General features: G+C 36.9%; 1 protein-coding gene across 7 annotated transcripts in view; it reads right to left on the bottom strand.

The window, feature by feature from the left end:
* Positions 1 to 5,302: 5,302 nt before the first annotated feature.
* Positions 5,303 to 25,057, bottom strand: part of CDC14B (cell division cycle 14B) — a 46,401-nt gene continuing 26,646 nt past the window's right edge. The window contains exons 8-15 of one of the 7 annotated variants that reach the window (XR_013943357.1): positions 24,835 to 24,922; positions 24,265 to 24,495; positions 22,476 to 22,614; positions 22,199 to 22,352; positions 21,381 to 21,481; positions 18,646 to 18,791; positions 12,158 to 12,274; positions 5,303 to 8,552 (exon numbers count right to left, since the gene is read on the bottom strand). Coding sequence is in view for 5 of the 7 variants with exons in the window: in XM_080573496.1 (XP_080429622.1) it covers positions 8,516 to 8,555; positions 12,158 to 12,274; positions 21,381 to 21,481; positions 22,199 to 22,352; positions 22,476 to 22,614; positions 24,265 to 24,495; positions 24,835 to 24,922 (870 nt within the window). In the remaining 2 variants the exon portion in view is untranslated. Of the gene's footprint in view, positions 8,556 to 12,157; positions 12,275 to 18,645; positions 18,792 to 21,380; positions 21,482 to 22,198; positions 22,353 to 22,475; positions 22,615 to 24,264; positions 24,496 to 24,834; positions 24,923 to 25,057 lie in introns of all 7 variants that reach the window. The other 6 variants (XR_013943358.1, XM_080573497.1, XM_080573499.1 and 3 more) reach the window with 6 other exon arrangements.

Raw genomic sequence — 25,057 nt, forward strand, 5'->3', positions numbered from 1 at the left:
CTCTTCTAATAGGTGCTTGAATGTTTCTGCCAAAAATGGCAATTTCACAATTGTGAAACATTAATGATTCTGCATATGAGGCTTTTGGATTTCTTTTTTTTTTTTTGCTTGTTCTTCCCCTCCTTACCCCTTTTCCTTGTCCCTTTTCCCATGGGACAGAGAAAAACTAATCTTTTGTATTTATTTGCTTGCAGGAGTAAATGTACATATATGTGGAGAGCTTTTTCTTGTTGCTGCTCCTTTTACTGACACTTTATTTTTGCTAAGGGAAGTAGTGAAATACTTAAAGGTAACTCCTTTTTCTACTAAAAACTTGGAACCTCGTTACACAACTGTGTTGAATGTAGTGTCATACACTTGATTCAGTTTTGACTTTCCAGACATTCTCTGGAAAGGGCAGAAGGATCACTTTATTTTTTCAGGTTGATTCCCACTGCTACAAAGTCACTGCTTGTTCCTTTTAACTGTTACGTTTTTTAAAATGGAATGACAAATAGTTTCATTGTCAAAGGACAGCTAATTGTTCGAGAAACTGTCAAAGTATATCTATGTAATAAGTGTTTGGTCAGCAGGCTGTTTAAAAACTCCTGTTAAAAAAAAAAAAAAAAGCAGGGCTGGCTTTAAGACTTGCTAATTGATATGAAAAAAAAATATGTTCCTATAAAGTTTTGGGTTTGAGGTTTAGTGTAGTTGTTTACTGCTTGTTAAACCAAGAGTGTCTTAGAGTAAGTGTGATAATTTTCTTTTTCAGACTATCAAACTTGAACATGTCCTGAGTTTCTTTAGTTTACAGTATCTAAGTATAGAGAAGTTATTAGTTTAAGTGGTAACAGCGATCTGATTATTTTTCCTAGCTGTGAAAAGAGAACATATTAAATCTCAGTCATCTGTCTTATTTAAGGTACGAAAATAGCTGTATCTGTTAAGCACGTCTGCTACTAACAATTACTCCTGGTTTAGGTTTACTCCTTCACGTAAAGCAGGTGGCAGTGGGGGGTAAATAAACAAACCAACACTAGTAGAACATGGCATGCATCTTATCAAGAGATGAAATTATGTTGCAGATCTTACATTAATTACTCTTTAATGCACTATAACAGGCACTTCGGTGTTAGGATTACTCTAGTGGCCTAGGGAAAACTCCTTGTGAGCTTTGTGTTTAATTAATGTAAGCGTGTTGGGTTTACACAGCAAGGGTTTGGTAGCAGGGGAGCTGCAGGGGTGTCCTCCCTGAGCAGAGCCCAGTAGCTGCCCCATGTCAGATCAGAGCCAGCTCCAAAGGGTGCATGGAGGGGAGGTGTGTTTGGTTTGCTTTTGGTTTATCACTGCTCTGCTCTGCTAGTGATAGGTGGTAAATTATATTAATCTCCCTATGCTGAGTCTGTTTTGTCTGTGATGGTGATTGACGAGTGATCTCCCTGTCCTTACCCCAACCCTGAGCCCCTTTCTATTTTATCGTCTCCCCTTCTTCCTTTGAGGAGGGGGAATGAGAGCAGCTATGGTGGAGTTCAGCTGCCCATCGAAGTGAAGACACCACAGTCCTTCCTGGCACCAAACTGTGGACTTGAGGAGTTTAAGATAAGGGCAATAATTGGGAGAGATAGCAGGCAAAATATGGACTGAACGTTGTTAAAGAATGTGATAATTGTGGAGAGTGTGGTGTTGTAATGTGGGACAGGGATGAAGGTGGATCATGTATAAATTGTCCACCTTTGTCAGCATTGTGATGATGATAGGTTGATTTTTGGCGTGGGAAATTTTCTGTTATGTAGATGGAGTTTGTGAAGCTTGCGTGATGAATGCGATGAATGTATATTTTAATTATATTCTTAAATATGCTTTTCAAAGAGGTGAGGGGTGGAACTCCCCTAAGCAGTGAACTCTAAGTTTGCAAAAAAGGAATTAATCTCTTTCTACAGATCTCATTTATAGCTGATAGTGTCGATATTATGCAGCCCACCTGATGCATACATAGTACCATGGTATAGGATTGGTAAACGTATATATTCTTGTGAGAGTATCTTTAAAAGCAAGAGGAGGATTATCTGTGCTTAACATAATAATATAAAAAGACTAAGAAGTAAAAGACCCTGGTAGAAAAGTTTAGTTGATAAATAGGAATATATGCAATTGACCCCATGGGTGATAATCTTTCAGCTGCTTTGGTTACACTTATTCACACGAATCTAGCACTAGGCGGCTGGCACAGCTTCTGGGCTCAAAGACCAAAACTTACAGCCCTGGTACACCTTTGTCTTTCAGGTATTACATCATGCTTATGCCATTCTGTCTTTTCCCCCTTCAGAGCTGTCACAGGCACATGTGCACATAAACATCAATACACAAAGTGTATATTCATATTCACACATAAATGCAGCGTTGAAAATAATGTAATACTGACTCATTATCACTGGACCAACAACTGAATGTGAAACGTGGTTATCTGCAGAAATACTCTCAGTCACTGAGTAACAGCTGTGGAATTTGAGCTCCTCTCTTTCAGTAACGTATGTTGGGGAAGTATTGAGCAATTTGTGCTTTGCTGGGGTGGGACCTTCAGTCTTTCAACTGTAAGAAATAACAACTGCTACTCTTTGGCTCTGTTACTTAGAATTTAATGTGAACTACATTAAATCTCCAGGTTTTACTTGTCTGCAAACAAATGCCTTTTTGCGGATGTGATGCAAGAAATGTTGCAGATGGCTGAACCTTCAGAGTGGCTTTAGATCCTGCCTCACACTTAACGGCAGTGTTGTGTTGGAGACAACCTAGCACTTAATGATTTGACTACAGTTTTTGCTCTCCTGAGTAGCCAGTGTCAATAAAAAGTTTCAGCATTCCTCTGTCTGTTTTATTTACAGCTGGTTAACAGGCCGCTATGAGCTGCTGTCACCTTCCAGCAAAGACAGGTCCTCAGTCTAGAGTTGTGCAGTAGTAACTGCTTGAATGAAAGACAGCACGTTCTACATAATGTAATGAATTAGCAGGACGGCTTTGCTGAAAAGTAAAAATAGCAGCAAAAAGGTGTTGATTTACTTTTTCCTCTTCTGACAAAAGAAAAAGGAAGTTGACATAATACAGTCCAGGAATTGTATGCTTGTTGGTTGAGGTGCCATTTGGTTGTATTCTTCATGTTTGTAAATCAGATGTTTTTCCTGGCTCTAGTAAAGGCTGCATACCTTGAAAATGAGAGAATGTAAAACTCAGGAGCCTTTTTTGTTCACGCTTCTAGTCAAAGGCTGGAAAGTGTCTGATCAATGGGAGGAGGGGAAGGAAATCCTGAAGTATGGGAGCAGGAGGGGAGCCAGCGTTAAATGGTTCACTTGAAAAATAAAGTGCATATTGGTGTGAAAGGGGAAGAGGTGGACAAAAAAAGCACCTGGAAACATGGCAGCAGGACAAATGTTGCCTGTTATAAGTACTGAGTAAAGGTTCAGCCCCAGAAGCACGATATTTTGGGAAGAATAGGGACTAGAATAATACAGTCTTATTATGGCAGAACTCAAACCCGAAAAGAAACTCAGATGTGTTTAGTTGGAAACTTTTTGAGGGAGGGGTAATGAGGAAGCTGAGCCCTTCCACAGTGAAAAAAACTGAGGAAATGACCTACCATCATCTTAAGGAGGATGGCATGAAAGCACTGATGGTGGTAAAGGTAAATCCATGATGCTGTGACTTGGTCTGCTTCAACGCTCGCTTAAGTGGCTATATGCCTGCTATTAGCAGCAATCATTTTGGTTTTCTTACTTTAATAATAGCTGCTGCTATGGGTAGTCTTCTGTCTTCTCCCTCACTCCTGCAGGAGCAAGCAGTTTAGGACTTACCTCTGTCCTGTTCATGGCGTGACTGGTGTGCAGCACCCGGGGTAGTTCGACAGGCTGGGGGGCAGCAGTGGTAGTGACGCAGCAGCGCTGAGCGTCTGTCAGCATGCAGCAGGGCCAGGTCACACCTGGCTGAGGGACAAAAAGCAACTGCTGCTGGGCTGTCTGGGTGGTACGGTTTTTGGCAGATTTCTTAGTAGCCTTGTAGATTGGGAAGGAGTTTGAAGGGAAGGACACTGACTGGGAGAGCAGTTGTTTGAAGGACAGAATGTCTGGATCCACACCCTCACCGTTCTCCATGCAAAAAAAAAAAAAAAAGGCAAAAAAAAAAGTGCCAAATATCTTCATCAATGGACTCAGCTATTTAAGGTTAAAGCGTGCAGTGTCTTTGTAAGCCCAGCCTTGAATATTTCAAAAGATACCACACCAGCTTTGCTGCAGTATGTTTGTATTTTATCTCCTGCATGGGCTGCAGAGAACCTGTAATGTGAAGGAGTCTAAAGAGAGCCAAATTGAAGTTAAGTATGTTTCTGAAATACTGTAGATTATTCTTGCAGTGTACAACACTGTCCCTAGTTTTGGCCTGGGCCACTGTGCAGTTGTTCTCTGTAGCCGTTATCAGTCCTCTTCCCAGCCCTGCCCAGTGCCAGTACTGTGTAAACCTCTAATGAGAGGGCTAAACTCTCTTGGGACAACACCACAGACGTTATCCCAGGAAAACCCCTTTGTTCACTCTTCAGCAAGCAACTAGTTTGTCAGGAAAACGTGGTTTACACATGCATGTAGGTTTAGAAAGGACCACCTTACACCAGAAGAACATAAAGATTTTCCAAGCAACACGTGGAACATCACCACTTTCTGGAGCAAGTGGAAGTTTACTTTTTTGTCAAACAAGTTCTGCTTGAGGTGTGCACACTGTGCCTCTTCTTACATATGTAAGAGCAATAATAAATACTTGAGTTGATAAAAATTCTCTCTGATTATTATTTTTTTTTTGGAGTGCACTAAAATAGATTCCCAACACTTAAGCAAAACAAATGTTTCTGAAAATCTCACTTTTGAGAAGTTTTCACTTTTATGGTAAGTATCAGAGTATATAGTATTTCATGTAATACCTGTTCCCCAAAAAAATGAGTACTATACAATCATAAAGGAAGAAAATAAATTAACTAGAACCAGTTATTCTGGTTTAACTATATATATGTATAAATATATATATTTTTTTTAACTGGGTAAGAGTATCCCAACAATTCATGTACAATTACCATTATTTTCTGCAGTGAGTCCTCTGAAATGCAGAGCCAAAACTTATTTCTGAAATCAGAAAAAAATGTGAAAGATTCGTGCTTTAATTAAAGTTTCACAGGCAGGTGAGATTCTCATTATTTTTAAGAGCACAGAAGAGTCAAAATTGTACAAGTATGTTTTTGTTCTGAGGTTCTTTTTAGAATGCTGGAAATAAAAGTGAGAAAACAAACTTCTGATTATTATTTTTAATTTTACACAATTCATGTTTACAATTTTCACTATTCAATATTTTGTATAAAACCAAATACAATATGCAATATTTTCAAATGACACACAAATGCATATTGAACTACTTGATATTACAAGATAATATGAAGCTTTATCTTAAAAATACCTCCAGCAAAATAAACTCCCATTCTGTCAATCCAAGTTAAAAAAATATGATTAGAAATATACAATTTAAAAATAATCAGGATGAACAGTACTGATTAGTCAAGGACTTCTAGATCTTGATAGTCTGTACATGGGTTTACACAAGACAAACAGTCTGCAAACCATTAATATAAAAACTGCAGTGCAACAAACTGGTGAATATCACTTGTAATTTTTCTTTTTTTTTCTCCATTTTAATGCATGAGTCTCTACAAATCTTATTTAAAATAAAAAAATAAAAGCAGCACTTCTTCTATTGTCCTGGGGCAAAAGGACAAGGTCTGATGCTGTAATGGAAGCTAGCAATTTGATCTAAGATAATACAGATTTCGAGTATGTTGCATACTTTTGAACATCATGGAAGAATTCATCTCTCATGTATTTGAAAGAAGAAAAAGAATTTGTAAGTTTAACCAAAACTCCTAATTGATAACAGCAGAAGTAACTTCCTTCAGCTGCCCTGTTGCACTGCTGCCACACACATTCAATTTTGGCACATGATATGTCACAATTCAAAACAGATTTGGAAACCAAGGACTCCCTCACCCACACCTATTCCTTATAGTTGTACTTAAGACAGCTTTGGTATGGTATAATAAAAATACAAGACAAAGTATTAAAAATTCAGACAAACTAACCGATACAATTAGATGGGACACAATGAGGTAATGGGTCAGTGCACCATATAAGGCTGTTTGGAGAGTTCCAATGTAAAATGTTTGACAGTTTTGTGTTTCTCACCAAGATAACTGGCGATGGAAGGGGTAGCCTGAAACACACTCATGCCAGACATGAAGTTTTGGTTTAGCTAGAGTTGCTGTGGTGTGTGTTTGTGCACTTATTTTATGCAAATTTCTTCTGATGAACCTGAAAGTGCTAATGGCATTGCTGGTTACTTTAGGAAAGGGAAATTCCAATTTGGAATTTTGAAGGGGTGTGAAACAGGCTGTCTTTTTTACATTAGAAAGAAGTTCATCTGAGAGATGGGCAAAGCCATACAAATACTAATGAATTTTCTTCTAGCTCTCACCACGTTACTTTCATACATTTTTTCTGCCTATTAAGACTTACAATCAGTTTACTGATCATAGTTTTGAGATGATAATATTCCTCAAAAAAAAAAAATCATATTTGCACAACATACCTGCTATTGTGACTAACTGTACTTCCCCTTTATGGCAAGGGGCCAAAAAGAAAAAAAGAAAATAAAAATAAAACTTTAATCTTTTTATCAGGGTGAATTCTGCCTCGTTCTTTTAGGTGCACTTCACCTAGAAGAGAGTGGAGGTGAGGGTGATGATTAAGTGGTAAACCAAAAATATTGAGGGTCTAAGCCTCAGTGCTCCTTATTTCGCACCATGCAAGCCCTTCCTGTTTTCTTTGTATTCATATTTGCAAATTTGTAGTATCCAAACTTACAGATGCTACCTGTAAGCTCACATACATTTTATATCCTGCCTCCCCTCCAACTCATGATGCACTGTCCTGCCACAAAAAAATTATTCAAACCAATGTGTGGTTATTCACAGTGGCACTGAGAAACTACCAGCATAACAGAAAACTTCCTTTTATTTGAGAAGACTGGAACTAGTCACTGTTCCTGCCTATTTACATTCATAGAAAGAAAATTCTCCCCCTTGCAAAGGTAATCCGTATCTTTTAAAAACTCTGTTGCTAACATTCCAGATGTAGTTTTCAACTCCTTTCTACTATAAGAGTTACCGAATGAAGAGAGAACTATATTCTATTTAAGGCTATGTGGTACCAGTCCTCATCTGAGGGACATGCAGCTATGAACTTCCAGCTGGCAGACAAGGATGAATCGCTGCAAAGCAAACCTTTGAGATTTCATAGTGTGAAAAGTGGTAAAGAAAAAAGGCTGCCAGTGTTTGAAGACAGTCTTGTAGTGGATGAAAATCTCAGCCTCAGATTGTTCTAAAAGCTTACACTGCTTTTAACAGAGAGGTAAGCTGTAGTTTTCAATGTGTTATAATTAGATGTTAATAATTATACCTGCCCCTGAGTTCCACTACCAATCTCAGTTGTACAGCAAGCTTATTTTCCCCCCCCCCTTTTTTTTTTTTAAGGTGCTGCACTCATTAGGTGTCTTCAAGCTAAAAAAAAACAGTGACATTCGTAAGTTATTAAATGTACCAATAAAACCTGGAGAAAAAAAATCTTACCCTTCAGATACAGTAATCTAAAGTCTCGCTTAAAAGACTTGAAGATATGAAAAGAAACAGTAATGACATTTCAGTATGACAGCACTGCTTTAAATGGTAAGCTGTTTTTCCTCCCTATTAAAATCATACCAGATTTAAAGCAATTACAATTAGGTAAAAGAACCAATGGTTGTGAACAACTAAAAAACTCATTACTATTAAAAGCAACAAAATTGCTTTTTGTTAGTTGTTTTTTTTTTCAAAACTAAAAAAAAACCTTTGAAAATAAAGCACTCTTTGGTGGACAATAGTTACTGTGTTCTCAACACTGCGGCTTCATAAAAAAACGTCATACAAAGTAAGAAAGAATAGCCAATTAATGCAGGAGAGTACCCATACTACAAGTAAAAAGCCTTTGTGGTTGATTTTCAGTCTCAAGTGGAGACTTGAGCCCAGTCTGAATGAATAACACAGATATATATTTAAAAACTCCCACCATCTTTTCACTTCTGGTGGTCAGCAGCTATAAGTGATTGCCATCACAATTTATACACATGCATCATATATACTAGGAAGCCCTCTTTATAATAGAGAACTTACATATTTACACCTGAGTCTGAATTTACACAGATTTTGTTGGCGTTGTTTGAGGAAATGTTAGCAATTAGGACACTGTCTATTGGGCGTGTTGACAGTTCATTTTATTCTACAAGTACGAAGGAGTTTCTTCTGTTTAACCTTTGCTGAGAAATGAAGCCAAGGTCATCTTCCTAGAATTGCATCAAGTCTGTTACAGTTGTATCCCCTTCATTCCTGGATATCCCCTTTCAACACTGGTTGCTTGTTTGAAATTTAACGCAATACTGTTCTAGTCCTTGGGACGGACTGGCTGCTGAAATAAAACATATTTGAGGAAAAAAATTAAATACGCACTAAAAAAATATTTCAAGTAAACATTGCTGACAAGAAAAATGAGCCAACGTTACTTCAAAGAAAGGAACAGAAGATAAACGTCACTGCATTTAGGAACATAGCAATACCGTTTGTAAATAAAGCACAGACTGGTCTGATCACAGACAATACAAAGAAAGGGTCAGTTTCATACAGAAAAGCAACAACGGATTCAAAGTACCATGCAATCATTAATCGCAACTGCTGTAAAGCACTCTTTTTCCTTCTCTCCCTCTGAACTATCAGACTGTAGGAAAGAAACAGTAAAGTAGAAAGAATAATAAACATTTTTTTAGAACTAGATTTAGATTACATATAGATAAGCTCCAAAATGCTGCAAGCAATTTTCAGTGTTTGAACAAGAGTGCAGAAGGCTGCTTTACAATTCCAAGCAAAGCAAAGGCATATGAGATTTTAAAAGCATATTCCTCTGTGTTAGTTTTTGTGATATATACCTTTCTGGTTAAAAGAAGTAAATGAAACTATATGATGTGGCTTTCATACGTTTTCTCCTGTCCCCCAGTTATTTCTTCTTGTAATAACTTGACCTCCATTCCCTTAAAGACCTCTCTACCTAACAAAATTCCTTCACCACTCAAGATTTCAATTCTAACCAATTACTAATTACCTACAAAATCCTACACCTATAATGTGTGATAAGACAGAAAATACTGTTTTCAGTTATTTGGGAATTTTTGAAGTACCTATATGAAAGGAGAACACTGTTGGCCAGGATGCACAGTGTTCCTGTCCTGGCGCAAACAGGTTGGGTATGCGTTTCTGCCAGTCCAGCTGTTAAGTGAGGATGCTACTCCACTTGGGGATCTTTGGGATCAAGCATGGACAATGATGGTTTACGTTAAGGGTTAAGATTTTGGTATGGCTCTTCCATCCTATATACTTTTCCAGCTGAAATAGCACATTGTTCCATCTACTAAAAGTGATTTAATATCAAGAAAGTGTGGAGGGAAGAAGGAGAGGAAAATGATGCATCTGTCCTTAGAGTGATCTGGCATATTCATCTTGTTAAAATACAACTGCTGACTTCTCAGTAACTGGCAGATTTATATGGGACACATCCTAACCGGAGGAACAAGAATAGATCTGTGGCATCCACGGAAAGAGACTGTGGAGAATACTTCATTAATGTGATTTCTTGCAGTTCAATGAGAGTGTTATTTCAGTCACAAGAGACAACGTGTTGCATCCACCAGTACTGGTCTTTTGTAGATGGCAGGTGACTTCTAGAGATGTTCCACAAAGGAAATGCAATGAACATTATTAATAGTATTTAAACTCTCTCAGATCCCTTAGCAAAACCAGAATAGGGTATTTTAGCTGCAAAGAGCTGTTTTGGCTAAAGAACCATTCTGGGGGCACTTTATACGACGGTGTCTCCAACAGTCTGAAGGATGAAATTGTAGATGCATTACTCAGCTCTGCAGATCATACCGCACTAGGATGGGTCACAAATGTGATTCATCTACAGTAAAAACTGTAGAAAATGACCTAGAGCATCATCAAATAAGATTCATATAAAAATACTGCAAGATGTTTTCACTGGAATACATCAGACAGACAAGAAAACAAAAGTATAAAGGTCTACGTTAATGTCAGAAGTTCAGAAAAGGCAACAGGACCTTGACAAAGATGGATGTTGGTTAGGACATGATTTCAATTTTTTATCAGTAATTATTATCCTCTACCTTGCATTCTATTTGACCTGGAATAGGTCAATTTGAACTAATGCAAATTCACAAATTTCAAGAAATTCGTAAAAGCTTCAAGTGAAAAGACATGAAAAAAGAAAAGGAAGGCTTAAAAAAGAGTGATGTTTTGCCAAATGCTACAAGAAAAATAAAAGGACAGCTACAGGATTAATAGCGAGGTACTAAATTGGAAGTCCATGAAATTATACAATCATACTGCAGTAGCCTTTAGAGGCACCACAACCCAATTAGCCCTCTCAGATAAGAAGATAATTAAGAACTTCAGAACTGTGACAATAAGTATTTAGGACTACTTTGATTATTTGATCCATGCATAAACTGACTGACATTCTTTGATCTCAAAATTAGAAGACACAGTATACAGAATGAAATATTTGGGGTAGAAGTTTTTGAAAATACATTAAAATATGGAATGTTTTATGAAGTTTGAGATGATTTAAAACCTGATCCTTCATTTAAAACCTGAAATCTTCCATTAACTTTATTTTAGGGATGCTGTTTCCTTCTAGTCTCATCTCACTCAACACAAACATCTACCTGAAGGAATGCTTTTCAGGAACTGAACATCTCTGTTCAGTTACACATCTGCATGTGTACATCTACCAGGAGTTGCAAGTAGCTTAAAACTGGAGGGGCATGAAGAACAAAAAAAGCTGTCAGAATCCCATCAGTCCGTCTGACATGGAGAAAACAATGCAGAACGGAGACAGACCTCTGTGAAAGACCTGAAGTATTTAGTAAAGCACACATTTCAGGAAAGATAAAATATTTCTTACATATTGTTCTATGAATCAAAACGTAATTCATAAAATTCATATGGCTGCTGCTGAAAGTTCTGACTAGCATATTCCTTCAGCCTGCTATTCATTAGACTATTTCCTTTGCCCACTAGAGGGGATTTTTTGTAACTTCCGTTACCTGCAAAAAAGAATGAGGCTGGGGAATGAAAAGCTCTGTAGGGAAAAAACTGCAAAAGAACCTGAAATTTTAAGCAATATTTATAAAGTGTGCCACATAACTAGCTTTTCTTTTCTTTTCTCTTTTCTTTTCATTATTCACCACCTTTTCTCTTCCCGCAAAAACATCTGTTCATCATCTGGTAGATCCATTCAAAAATTTTTCACTATAAGCCTAAGTCAGATTCTGGTCATTTGAAGCCATTGAAAATTACTTGAAAATTTTATCAGTTTACATTCTCAGGCTCATCTTTGATAATGCCGTGGAAAGCCGCAGTAGAGGGGCATGAATGCATACTCACAGAAGAAACTTATCAGTCATGTGGCCATATGTGGACTGAACAGGTTCAGTCCAGATTACCGCTGATACTCTCATCACAAAATCTCATATCCACATACATGTACATTTTAGACACTTCACCTACCCGCCACCAGATTCTTCCTAATACTGCATTTCAGCCGCCCACATCAAATTCAATTCCTCTTAGCGTTGACTTAGCATGCTAACTAATGCTTAATGCTGTGAACTTTTCTGCCTCTGACTCCAGGCAGATGTTTGGTAATGAAAGACTTTTTTGTTCCCCAAATCCCTCACCTTCAGGAATTCTTATTCACATTAGGAATTACAACATACAATTTCAAAAAGTTCAAAGGCTCAGCAGCATATGCAAATCCCTTAAGATTTAAGGTTCCAGATATTCTCAGTACATGACATAAACCATAAAATTGCTTCACATTTCTCATTGCTAGGAGGAGGAGTCAGACTGTGGCAGAAACCCCTATCAGCAATGGATAGGCCAGCTCAAAGTATTTGTCTACAGAAAAATTACTGGATCTTTAAAGAGGTTAACTCTCACCTTTTTAAGCTTTTTTTTCTTGCAGCAGACCTGGTAGTTCTTTTAGTAATGTCTGTATTGTCAGAAATGCTAGGTTCAGAGGTTTTATTTTTCTGAACACTGGACTGTGGAATTACTCTGAAAAGGGTAGGAAAAAAAAGAGAGATTATATAACCTGAAAGTTTCTAGGAAAACACTGAAAAGAGGATGTTATAGTTGCAGCAGAAATAACAAGCATCAGTTGGCTTTTCAAAAATCATTCTGAAAAGCAAACTGTTCTGCCTGAAACACAGCCTTCTCTTTATAATGTTCTTATAATTACGGTAATGCAAGTCTGTTTTATTAGGAATAGAAATGGTTTTTGGTTGGTTGGTTAGTTGGTTTGGTTTGTTTTTTTTTCATCTTTCAAAGAATAGATCAAACAATAAATTGTAATTTTCTTTTAGGTTTTTGGATGACAAAAAAAGCTAAATGTCTTAAGTTACTGCAACAACAGGAAAAAAAAAAAGGAGCAAATCTGAAGTATGCAACAAAAACAAATGTTATTTTCCAGACTGACATGGAGGAATTCAGAAAAAAAAAAGAAAAAAAATAACAAGTAATTCAATTTGTGAAGATCAGAGTCTAAATCTCCTGCAGTTAACCATGATATATTCCCTTCAGATAGAGCAGCCTGGGGAAAGAATATTGAATATGCTGGTATTCTGCTCTTACAGGGAATAACTACACCATACTCAAAGTTCAGCTTTGCATGCTAGTTGTGCTACAAAGATTCTCTTGAAGACTCTTGAGCAACGTATTGACTGTTTCCTAAATAGGCAGATAAATCCTCGTGTTGTTTATAGTGTCAACACCAATAACAAAGGAACTATGGATTATGAAATGCAAGTAACTATTTTTAGCCACCATGCAACTGGTTTGTAGGGAAACCACGTTTTCTGTATTCCTAAATAATTGTAGTAAAATAATAATCCTAAGGAAAAAAAGTGACAACTTGCCTTTGGAGTCCAGAGATACATATATTTGGTGTAACATTTAATTGGCCTATTTTCTAGTCCATCTGTGCAAATTTCCAGCTATAAAAATGTGCATTGTTTTAGAGATTTATATAATGTAGGGATTCATTCTTTTTTACCCCTGTGGCTATTAGCATTCCAATTCCCAGTGGCTTCACTGAATCCATCTCTGCTAGCAAATTGTATTAGATTAGCAGTTAAAACCTTCATTAAATTATATGAACTGTTGTCCAGTTGCTTAATACTCCGAAAAAAAAAATGCTTTCTAAGAATCCTAGATGTGAATGTAAAAACATAAGTTCTGTAGCTAAAGTGGACAGGCATGTATGGAAGAAATATATATGAGTATTTTCATACTGTGTAACATATTCACTTTTGAAGAGGCAATTACTGAAAACATAAATGGTAAAAAGAATGTATTTTCACTATTTTATATAGATTTGATAGTAGAAGTAGGATATGCAAGTGTACCCGAGAGAACACAATTTCATCAAAAATCGTTTCTGGACTATATTTCTGAATTTTACAGCAGTAAAACTTATCAGCAACATTATTTACCACCTACTTCTGTATTGTTTGGGAAACGGGTGACTACATAACCAAAAATTTCATGTACGTTCAATTTACATTGGAACAAACGTCTTTTTAATATTTCAGATTTATAAAACCAAGCACCTTGCTTTGTGAAAATCCAAACTAAACAGTCTTTTCTTCCTCCTGGACAAGATACAAGATTGCAACAGCAAGGACTATTAAAATGCAAAGAAGATTTTACTGTAAACAGTATACAAAGTCAGAGGAATCAGTTATTTGAGAGGCTAAAAATAAACGAGATACCTTCGAAACTGTATCATGTTTCAGCAGACAACACAAATTCTTCTAACAAAAATCTGTTTTCCTCGCACGTCCAAGGTGGAGAGGTTCAAAACCTTAAAGTCCACTTTTTAATTTCTTCTGCTCTTACAAAGCAATTCAAACAAGTTCTAACACTAAAACTTAAAATTCTCTTTTCAGTGCCACAGTTGTCATACAACATGAACAAACCTGGGTTACTGCACTTTGAACTAAGCTTTGAAAATGTCACCAGTGCTGAAAACAGGCCAACGTTATACCTTCCATCCATGCCACTAGCAATTTCCAGGACTGAATGAAAAGGTACAAAGCCTGCTTACCCGTCTAACTTTTAGTCACTTAAAATAAAGTAGGACTGAACTGTGATACATGCTCATTTATGAGTGTTTATGCAGACAGAAATACGTAAAATTGTGTTTTCTCCTTAAACATGTACATACAATGTCTCTCTGTATAAAAAGCATGTAATGTATGTATAAAAGAAAACAAAACTTATTGGAAAATGATCCAATTATCCTTCTCTTGCAGTTCATTTTTTCCAGACACCAAAAGTTCAGAAAAGAAGATGAGTATATAAGTTTAGGCCATATATACTGACTAGTATAAACTAGAACACTACGAAGTGTTAAGATACCATCTTGCACAAACAAATATTCATCTTTTTGTCATGTCATAGGACAAAAAGTCACTACTTTCCACAAAATTGTATTTTGTGTGTTCGAAACGAAGAAATTAAATAAGGTTCTAAATGGGAAGGCGAATTATAAAAATAGGCACCATATACAATTTCACTGCAAAACCAAGCCAACCATGACACCCTCCTCTTAAAACTGCTATATTTACCTAAGTTACCTAAGGGTAGGGAGAGACGGAGCTGGCTTATGGGATCAGCTCAGAGCCAGCTTTAAGCATAGTAGAACCTTTAAGATCATGTACTCTTTAGTAGTTATTTTACATTTTACAGAGATACAAAGCATCACACAACCTGCCCCAGAGTACAGACTAGCTGAATTCCCGATTAGCAGAATATTTGCTGTATGATCAGACAGACATGTTTAACTCAGATGACATTCTAGCCTTCCAAGGCTTACAGCAAGCACCTCAAGGAAAACAGACGAGTTCCCATTTATTGCACTGACGTGGTGTTACAACTAAACACACAGCCGTCTTGAGACCCAGCTGTCAGCTTATGAGCAGCAGCACTGCCATCATGCTTTTACTGAAATGCTACCTCATACATGTGAGCTAAGACACAAAACTAGTTTTAACGTAAGGAATTTTGATTTAACACATGAGTAGAGTAATAGCCTCACTTGAGAGCAGGTTTCATAAACAGGCTTTAAAATTAACATGAAATGTAGCCACAGGAGAAGAAATCTTCCCAAAATCACAGCACAAAAAAAAAAAAAAACCTACGTCACGGAAGAGTAAAATTCACAGGACACCCACCCTACTGCTTTGTAACTGTTCATATAAAATAGTATGTCATGTTGCACAACTCAGCAATTAACTTACAGAAGTACCAGAAGAAAGTGCATCTGATGTACACAAATATTTTCTATTTAATGAAATACGATTTAAAAAAAAATAAAAAGCAGAGCATTCCCTGAAGACATGCTACAAGATGCTTTAATAGCCACACTACTAAAATAGGTAAACCATGTATGTTAAGTCTTTCATTTTCATTTAATCTGTAATGAAAACATCACTTGGTATTTCTGAACTTAATACATTCCCCAACACCATGCCAGTTTGCATACTACTTCTTTTTAAGCTGATATATTGGTCTTTAAACAAATCAAAGCCTGCTTAAATGGAAAAGTGCTGGGTCGGCAGCACCTTCTTGTAAGTAGTTCACAAGTTTGTTTTATCATTTAAACTGGGGGAGGGGACAAGGGGCACACGGACCTGACACAAAAAAACTACCCCAAAACCTGATATAAAAAACAGAAAACTCAAAATGCCAATAAGGCACTACAACCTGGAGAAATCGATCCATGTAAAAAAGCTTTTTTAAAACATAATTGACTGCAATATCCTAGGGAGGGATAAAGGGAAGAGAGGCTACACAGAAGCATATCTTCCCTGACCTCTGGGGGCGGAGGGGGGAGGAGTTTACCCTTGCCAAGGTTATCTGTTTTATGAGGTCCTGATTTTAGTTTGGACAGAGTTAATTTCTTCATAGCAGCTGGTGCAGTGCTGTGTTTTGGATTTATGACAAAAGCAATGTTGACAACTCACCAATGTTTTAGTTGATGCAGAGCAGTGCTTGCGCAGAGCCGAGGTCTCCTCGTGCTGCCCTGCCAGCGAGGAGGCTGGGGGTGCACCAGGAGCTGGGAGGGGACACAGCCAGCACAGCTGGCCCAGGCTGACCAAAGGGATGTCCCATAGCATGTGGTGCCAATAACAGCTGGGAGGAGGTTGGAGGACATTAGGAGTGATGGCGTTTGTCTTCCCAGGTACAAGCTAAGCATGATGACCCCTGCCTGCTTTGCTGGAAGTAGCTGAACACCTGCCTGCCATGGGAAACAGCAAATGAATTCCCTGTCTGGTTTTGCTTGTTTTGCTTGTGCACACAGCTTTTGCCTTAGCTAATACACTGTCTTTATCTCAACCTACATGTTCTTCCACCTTCACTTTTCCAATTCACTTCCCCAGTCCCGCTGGGGATGAGTGAGCAAGCAGCTGTGTGGTGCTGAGCTGCCTGCCTGGGTTAAACCACTACACTGCCAAATGCAATACTGCTCTGTTCCTCGTCACCTCTCTCTTAGGAGGGCTGGCCTGAGACTTTAGGATTTTTAGGAAGACTGGCCTGAGACATCTAACACTTTCCTAAGTTACCAGTAATCAACAAGTGACTTGATATTCTTCATTCTACAGGGCTTCAGCATACAGGGCTGCCAGGCTAGCCAAGATTGATGACTGAATTACTACCCTGATTGATAATTTGATCTCTTAAAGCAGAAGGGACACTAGCTGTATAATGGAGAGAACATTAGCCTAGCTTTTAAGATAAAAAAAAAGTGTTTTCTCTTCCTGGACATAACACAGTATAATTGTCAATGCTGGATATGAGACAGGGGCACTAGTAACCCCATTGCCTGCATAATGACACATTTACCAACATCAGTCTATCTTTTCTCTTCCCTTCTAGCAAAGCAGTTTTTAGAAAGAACACACACATTTTAAGAGAAGACATCTGAATGAATCTGATCTTACAGTACAGGAAAATAAAGGATGGATTCTTTCATTTTTTTACAGTAGGTTTTTTTTTTTTTCTGTCTGCCTTCAGAAATCTAAGGCTTGACTTCTGTAAAACATTAAGACGAGTTATTCACATATTCAGCGTAAAACTTCAGAAACAACTCTTGTCTAAGTACAATATTTGACAAAGTTAGGTACCGATGGGGGGAAAAAAAAAGATTAAAACGACCTCAGCTAATGCTAATGGGATAACTAAACTGTCCATGACTCCTCCAATTCTCATTTTTAGTTATTAAGTCATTTACCCTAGCAGAACTATTTCCATACTTTTTAGAAATATGGCTCTGAGGTCAAAGGTGAGGAGGATAGCATCTCCTAACCATAAAGTTCTGATGGGACAGAATTCCTTTTCTTATTCAGTACTACGGTGTAAAACACTTTTCCTGACGTATTTTTTCTTTAAGACCACTGAATTTTCAAGTATTCACCCAAAGTAACCATTTTGCTTCCGGGGTGGTGATGGCAGAGTAGCCCAGGGAGACAGGGTAGCAAGCAGAAGGGAGCTGTTTGGGTTCCCTGGTAGTTCTTCATGCTGTTGAAGTTTTAATTTGGCCAAAAGATGAAAGTTGCCATCTGGTGAAAACATTGCACCTTTTAAGTGAAAGCTAGACACAACAACCACTGCAGGCACTCTGATAAAAGCTGGAGAAAAGAGTAAAAATTGTACTCAAGGAACTAATATGTTTTTAATGATTTATCCAGCTCCTGAATTTAAGTAACAGAAAGTGTTAAACTAGTCTCGTAAAGCTCTATAAAAATAATTAAGAACAGAAGAAGATGAAACCGGATTGCTTGGGTAAACAAATGTGCCTTGTCCTGATACTGCAACCTGTCACATCTTCTGCTATAAGGGGGAAAATGTCCCATTTTACTGCCTCTTATGGCTTAATACTATAATCCCTTCATAAAAACAAAGACCTACTGCCATTTCTAACAAATTCTAATTCCTGGCATTACACACGAGTAAAACCATCCTTTGGGAGATTAAGCACCTTTGCAAGTTCATGAATTTCCAAGTAAAATTGGAGCTAACATCTTCATTTGCAATATGCAAAGGAGAGGATCATATTTTAAAATAGCATTTTTTTCTTTTTTATAAACATAGTTTTGCTTATTTGCAGAAGCATGCAGAGAAGAAAGGCTTTAAAACTATAAATTATCCTAATTACAAAAGCTCTGCACCTTTTGTATTGCAAGCCAGCCATAAAAATCACTCAGTTATTCCAAATAATATATACAAAAATACAACAAAGCGAGAGCAGTGAAATTTAGTCTTGCAACAAAGCCAGTAAGAAACATGGTATGAAAACATGCACTTATGAGACACACTAGACAGAAAGCATGAGCTATTGTAGAGAAATGGAATGGGACACTTACACAGTGGCTCTCTCTCAGGGGGTCCTGATGGTTACTATGTTCTTAAACCATCTAGACAGAATAGCAGGCTGGGAAGAAGGGAGCCACATACAATCCACCAGATGACAATGCTACACAGTGTAGACACCAGCATAGCTAGGAGCCATCTAAAAAAGGGGTCGGAGGGGGAGGAAAAGGTGAACAAAAATTCAAAAGCAAAAGCTATTGGTGCATTTTAGCTTGTTTCAAGTTCTTCAAAAGCATATTGCTCTATAATCTTAAGCCAAGCATTTTCTTACTTTCTATGACTATCACAATCCATGCAATTGTAACTTGTCAGATGTATCCACGTGTTACCAGAAGCAAAGCAGTGTTTCTGAAATCCTCACTGAAGTCATTTATTTCTTCCAAAGAAAGTCCACATCACTCTTTTGAAAAAAAATGCCTTCTAGACCAGTGTATCTCTGACCACTTGTTGCTAACTTCTACGCAGTTTGATCAGCCTGTACTGACGGATCCTACTTCACAATCTTGTGTTTTAATACAGAAACTCTAGATCAGAGCCAGATCAGTTTCTAGTAACAAACAATTTATGTAAGCACCCAGATGGTGAGGATATATTGTCTTCCTGTGTTCAAAAGAGCAAAAGCTAATTCATAATCCCTTTGCCAAAGGTGCAGCATATTGCTCATTAGAACATATACAAAGCATCCATTCATCAAGGCATAAACAGCTTACACAACCAACTTCAACAAACATTAACAAAACATTATACACAAACCCCTTGGGACTTAAACTTAAGTCATGCCTCTAGCACAAAAAGACTAATTCTCCCAGCTTCTAGTGCTCTTAATTTTTTTTTCTATTTCTCTCTGAAATAAAATTGCATAGAGAACTTTGTTTGTTTGTTTGCTTAGATAAAATTAACCTATTTCATAGCGGAATTAATTATTTTTTGATTCTGAACTATAATGGAAAAAAGACTGACAGCTATTCAGGTATGGAAGACTTCTAACTGAGGTAGGGATGCTAAATATGCCTAGTGATATTTTGGTTTAGTAACATTAACTCACAGAATGTAAAAGGTTCTAGATTTGTCATCAAACTACTTCAGTACAAGCTGCAAACCCTACAATAACTGATGGAAACAGAAGGAAGGAAATTGCAACTCCTTGTTAGCATCGCACCTCCCAGTGCCACAAGGCACACTATGCAAGCAAAACTACCAGATGCTCTTGATCATTTATTTTAATTCCACAGAACTACACACTAACTAGTTTTAATTAAGGGAGTCCTGTTACAGAATGCTTTGTGGATGGAATAGTTTTTTAATAGTCGATAGTCTTTACGCATATTAATACTGTGCCTCTGATTAGACTATCATACAGTCAACGTTCATTCTGTAGAACATACAGTAAATGAGATATTTCACAAACTTTATTATATGACTTAAATTACTACTTACGAAAGAGTATTATGAAGTAGAAATGAAGGCACTATGTGCCTTAGAAACTAATGTGCAAAGTAGATGGTTTTTAATATACTATTTGAGTACACTGAGGTCCTGTGTTGGTTTTTTGTGTGTGTTTTGTGGGTTTTTTTGTGTGTTGTTTGTTTGCTTTTGGTTTTAATTTCAGTTGGGTACAATCTTTGTTCTTTATATGTTGTTTATTGTATGATTGACTTTGTAACTGATGAAAGTAAGAGATTCTTTTAAAACAAAACAGAATTCTTACACAGCAATAAGTGAGGGTTTCCAAAGACATTCCTTTACCTTCAGCATATTCTTACAATATGCCTCTTGCTTTTCTAGAAGTCTGATGACACTTTTTGGTCTTTTAAAAAAAAGACCATAGTGAGCTAGAAGTTTTGCAGCAGCATCCCTACAGAAAGACTGCAAAATAAAAGCCTAGTTGCTTTTGGTCTATGACTCTAGTGGTGTATTATTCGCAAAAAAAAATCTGACAGCCACGGGTCACCATTCCCTTCCTAGAAATCAAATGAGGTCCCAGATAAGTCTTGCAAGTCTTGCATTCTCTGTAGTTTATGTAAGGGTAACCAGAAAGCTCTTTTACCTATAGTTGCTACAATTTGCAACAGATGCAAACAACTGTTGACTAAAAACTTCCCCTTACAGGTGGTGGTTGTCTAAAACAAAGAGACTAATATACCAGATTCCCAAATAGAACCACAGCCCTTTGAATTTATTCAATGAAACGCTGTTACTGGGCAGAGCTGCCTTCCAGAGTACCAGCCATTATCCCAAAGCCCACAAGATTTAGTGAAAGTTCTTCTCCAAAGACCTGAAAATGAAACAAAGCTAAAGATTCTTCTTCCAACTATTCTTTTTAAGTAGTTGTCCTTACTTCAAAAATGACAACGTACCTTATTTCAGCCACTCAAACACCACCAATTGGGGTTGTATTCCTCCATTTTTATACTACCACAGGAAGGACAAGGGAATGCTTATGAATGAACTAGGAATACGTCATTCAGAAATAACCATGGGAACTTGCAGAGCACCGAGCATTGGAATCAAAAAACAATACAGACAACAAGAAATTGAGTAATACAGTTCTTCAAACAAGTCCTCCTGCCTCTTTAATGCTCACCAAGCTATCAGAAGAAAGGTAAATCTCATGCTTGTTTTAAATGAGCAAAAACAGCCTTGCCAACAAACTTTTGGGTGCTACAGCAAGTATGTCTGAAGAAGATACAAGTATTTCTGGGATTTATGCATTCAGGAACGGACTTACGTTAGCGGAGATGCAGCTGTTGCTTTTGCTTGCCTTCTACTTTTCAGAGCACGAAGCTTATCACCTTGTGTTATACAGTTTGTTTCATCTTCATCACTATACTAGATAAGTGTAGGGAAAAAAAAGAGGTAAATATACTCATTTAGAAAGTTAACAATTAACCTTATTTTAAATCTTGAACTTAGAATTATCCCAACAAGAAAGTTTGCCGAAGTTTTTCATTCCAGTGAATTACATGCATCAGAATGTTGTCTACTTTTAAAACAGTAGAAACACATCTCAAATCTTTGTATAGGTACAATACAATCATCACTCAAGTACAGCATTTCCCTCCTTCATCTGCCTTTTTAAGACAGTAATACCTTACTTTTTTTTAAGAGAAGCTGCAAGAAGTATTACAGAAGTTGTAATTACTTAGAAATCAAAAAAACAAAACACCTTTCATCCCTTCCCTCGAAACACTGAAAGTAATATAAATTCCAAATATAAATATATAAAGTCCAAATATAAATATAAAGTCCAAAATACAATCACAGAATTTTTGACTGCAAATTGTGAGTACTTTTTTGTTCTAATATTTACTTAATCACAAGATGACAGTAGGACAAGGATACTCCTACCTCATTTGTGTACTGACCTTCATTTTCCATAACCACTATCCATATCTTTTTTTACCTGCAAATCTCTTGGTACAAAAAGGGAAAACAGAAAAAGAATCCAATAACACAGTTTTACTGTACCCACAGGTTTGCTTAGAACCTAAGAGATCCTCAAAAGCATTTACAACTTTTACAAAAGCACAATATTCAGATGCTTACCAGTTCAATGTCCTTTCGGATCGTTCTCCTATTTCTAGTATCATTAATTGAAATATCATCTACACCCGACAGGATTCTTGTTACAGCAATTTTACGGTTTCCTCTCAACTTTGCACGGAAAATGTCCCCTTCTGTCCAAAGTTCTGCCTGTTTCCTATCATGGTATAGAAAAATAATCCCCAAAACCAACATATTAACAACAAAGATTTTAAGTGTACAAAAAAAAAATAAGAAAAAGGCATCTAAATCAATTTTCAAATTTACTTAATCTACTTACTCCATCAGGAAGTGTTGTTGTGGTCCAATCACTGAACCAGGTCTATTTATTCTAATCCAGGCAATAGTTTCAGCAGCTGTCATCCGATAATGCTTCATGATATAACAGGCAATAAGTGTGCCAGTTCGTCCAAGACCAGCTGTGTAAGATAAAAGAATGGCTTCTTTTGTATACTTACTTTCATCTGGAATCTGCTGTAGCTACAGACATCGTTACTCAGACAAATAATTAACTGCCTGTTTTATTAAACAAACCTATTACTAATAAAACTCAGTAAGTAAGTAAAACTTACCTTTTCAATTCTTTTTTTCCCCATATACATGGTTACTAACCCAGAGTTCATGTATTTTTAGTAGGATAACATTCCAAAGCTAGTGACCTTACAGGTATATTTACACACACAGACACACATACACACACACAGATATACACACAATATACAGGCAATAGACTAAATAGGCATGTGGACGTTTTTATCTTTTCACAAAATTCTCAAAGCATTTTAATTACAAATTCATCATAAATTACACTAAAACCAGTTGTTCTTCCAATCCTTCCTTTAACTAAACTCTTTTTTTTGGTTCACAAGGACAACCTACATTTTTCAATAAGCAAGTCTGAGCACTAGCCAACACAGGCTGGAATAATCCAGAATAAGAAAACTTTTTTTGACATGGCCCTAGAAACAGTACTATTTACCTTGACAAACATGAGAAGGAAGATAGCCAGCTAAGTGGCTCCCCCACTTGATCACTTGCTGTAAATGTCAAACCATGCATCAAATCCTCTCATTTAAAGAATCCACTGAACAACACATATGTAAAATCTTCAGTATAGTTGAATAGCCAAAACAACTGCACAGCATTTCCTTTACCTTGCCCAGCTTTAAGAACAGGCTACATTATTCTAATCTTTCTCAAGACTAATAGGAGGCTGAAGACTCTAAGGTAGTCTAGACATTATTAGCATGATAAATATCAGAGGACATCTTGAATATCTTCATCTGAATGAAAACAAAGCAATTGTACCACTGCTGCATAATCAATTAAGTGGTATACCCAGATTTCACACCTTGGTGGAGAGTAAGAGTATGCACTTGCATACAATGGTCAAGAAGCTGTTTCACCAAGTCTACTTCACAGTATAATCTATTAAACTATTAAAACTATTAAACATGCTGCAAGTGAATGGCAGATCCAGTAACAAAAATTCAGTCTTTGCAGGTCCCAGGCAAATGCTTTAAGAAATCACCTTTCTCTTTCAGTCACACTATTATCAGGTGTGGAAAGGCAAGCATAGTTCCTCCAGAACCACAGAAATCGCTATTGCTCAGAAACCCTCTACACTAGCTGCATTGGGCATGCACCGAATGCCTGGTGCAAAGAATATAGCAGCTAGTATAGCTAGTATACTGGTATTTTCAAAAATTCACAATTTCTTGTATTTATACCACATATTGTCAGAAAGACCTATAAACCTTGCCATAATTGAAATTCCTGGTCAGAAGAATCCTTTGAGAGTCCTAGCACTTCCTACCAGAAAGAGCTGTTAATACTGGCAAGCTCACTTTCCCCAACCTTGTTCTTGGAAACAGCTGGAAAGATTTTCCTGGAATTTAAAAAATTAGAAGACAAAAAGCAGAATAAAAGCACAGAAAGAATTTGTATACAAAATCTGCTGCTTGGCAATGTTGTCAGTAACTAGATATAACAGAATTATAGTGGGAAATATCCAGAAACTGCATAATATATAAGCGTTATTTATAATATAAATTGTTTGCACACTATACCTTTGCAGTGAACAGCTACAACACCTTCAGCATTTTCACAAATATTTAGAAATGTTTTAACTATAGTATCACTAGGTGTGCTTCCATCAGCAAAGAAGAGGTCAAAATGCTCGAATCCAGCATCTGTGAAACGTTTGGCATCATACATTTTTTTGTTGAGGCGTATTATAGTGGTGACCTTGTGTTTCCTGAAGTATGGGAAATAAGCTTCTGGAGCATGGTGGGGATAGCCTGTTAGGAAAAAAAGAAGGGAATATAAAGGAGAATAAGGCTCAAACAGAAAATATGTAAATGAAGACTCAAAAGCAACAGATGAAAACACTTTCAAAATAAAACTCACGTTCAACATAAAGATATAGACTAACTGAAAATGGAATTTTAACATAATCACCTAGATCAAATACAATTAAACCAAGCATTAAAATTTTACTGTCAGGGTTCTTATAAAAGAAAAAGATCCAAGGAAAAAACACACTGTTTCAGGAACAATTTTTAAAGCTTGTTCTTACTGATAACAACCAGCTAAGAAAGCAGTGGGCTTGTGTCCCCCACCTCCTTTTTTAAGCATACCATTTTCAATTTTACTTCTTGAATGAGGTCCACTGAAGGCAATGAATTTGTTTGGTATTATCCAGTTAAAATCTCCATTTTCTGCTCTCTGTCAAGAGAAAATGCTTGGTTTATCATTATCCCTGTATTTTCAGCCTTTTCCTTATTGTTTCAAAATACATACTAGATAGAAATGATGTACAATTTTTGCCAAAGGAAGTGTGTTAGTTGCCTGCTTTTTGTT

This window comes from Anser brachyrhynchus, assembly GCF_964034855.1.
Source record: "Anser brachyrhynchus genome assembly, chromosome: Z".
NCBI classification, from domain to species: Eukaryota; Metazoa; Chordata; class Aves; order Anseriformes; family Anatidae; genus Anser; species Anser brachyrhynchus.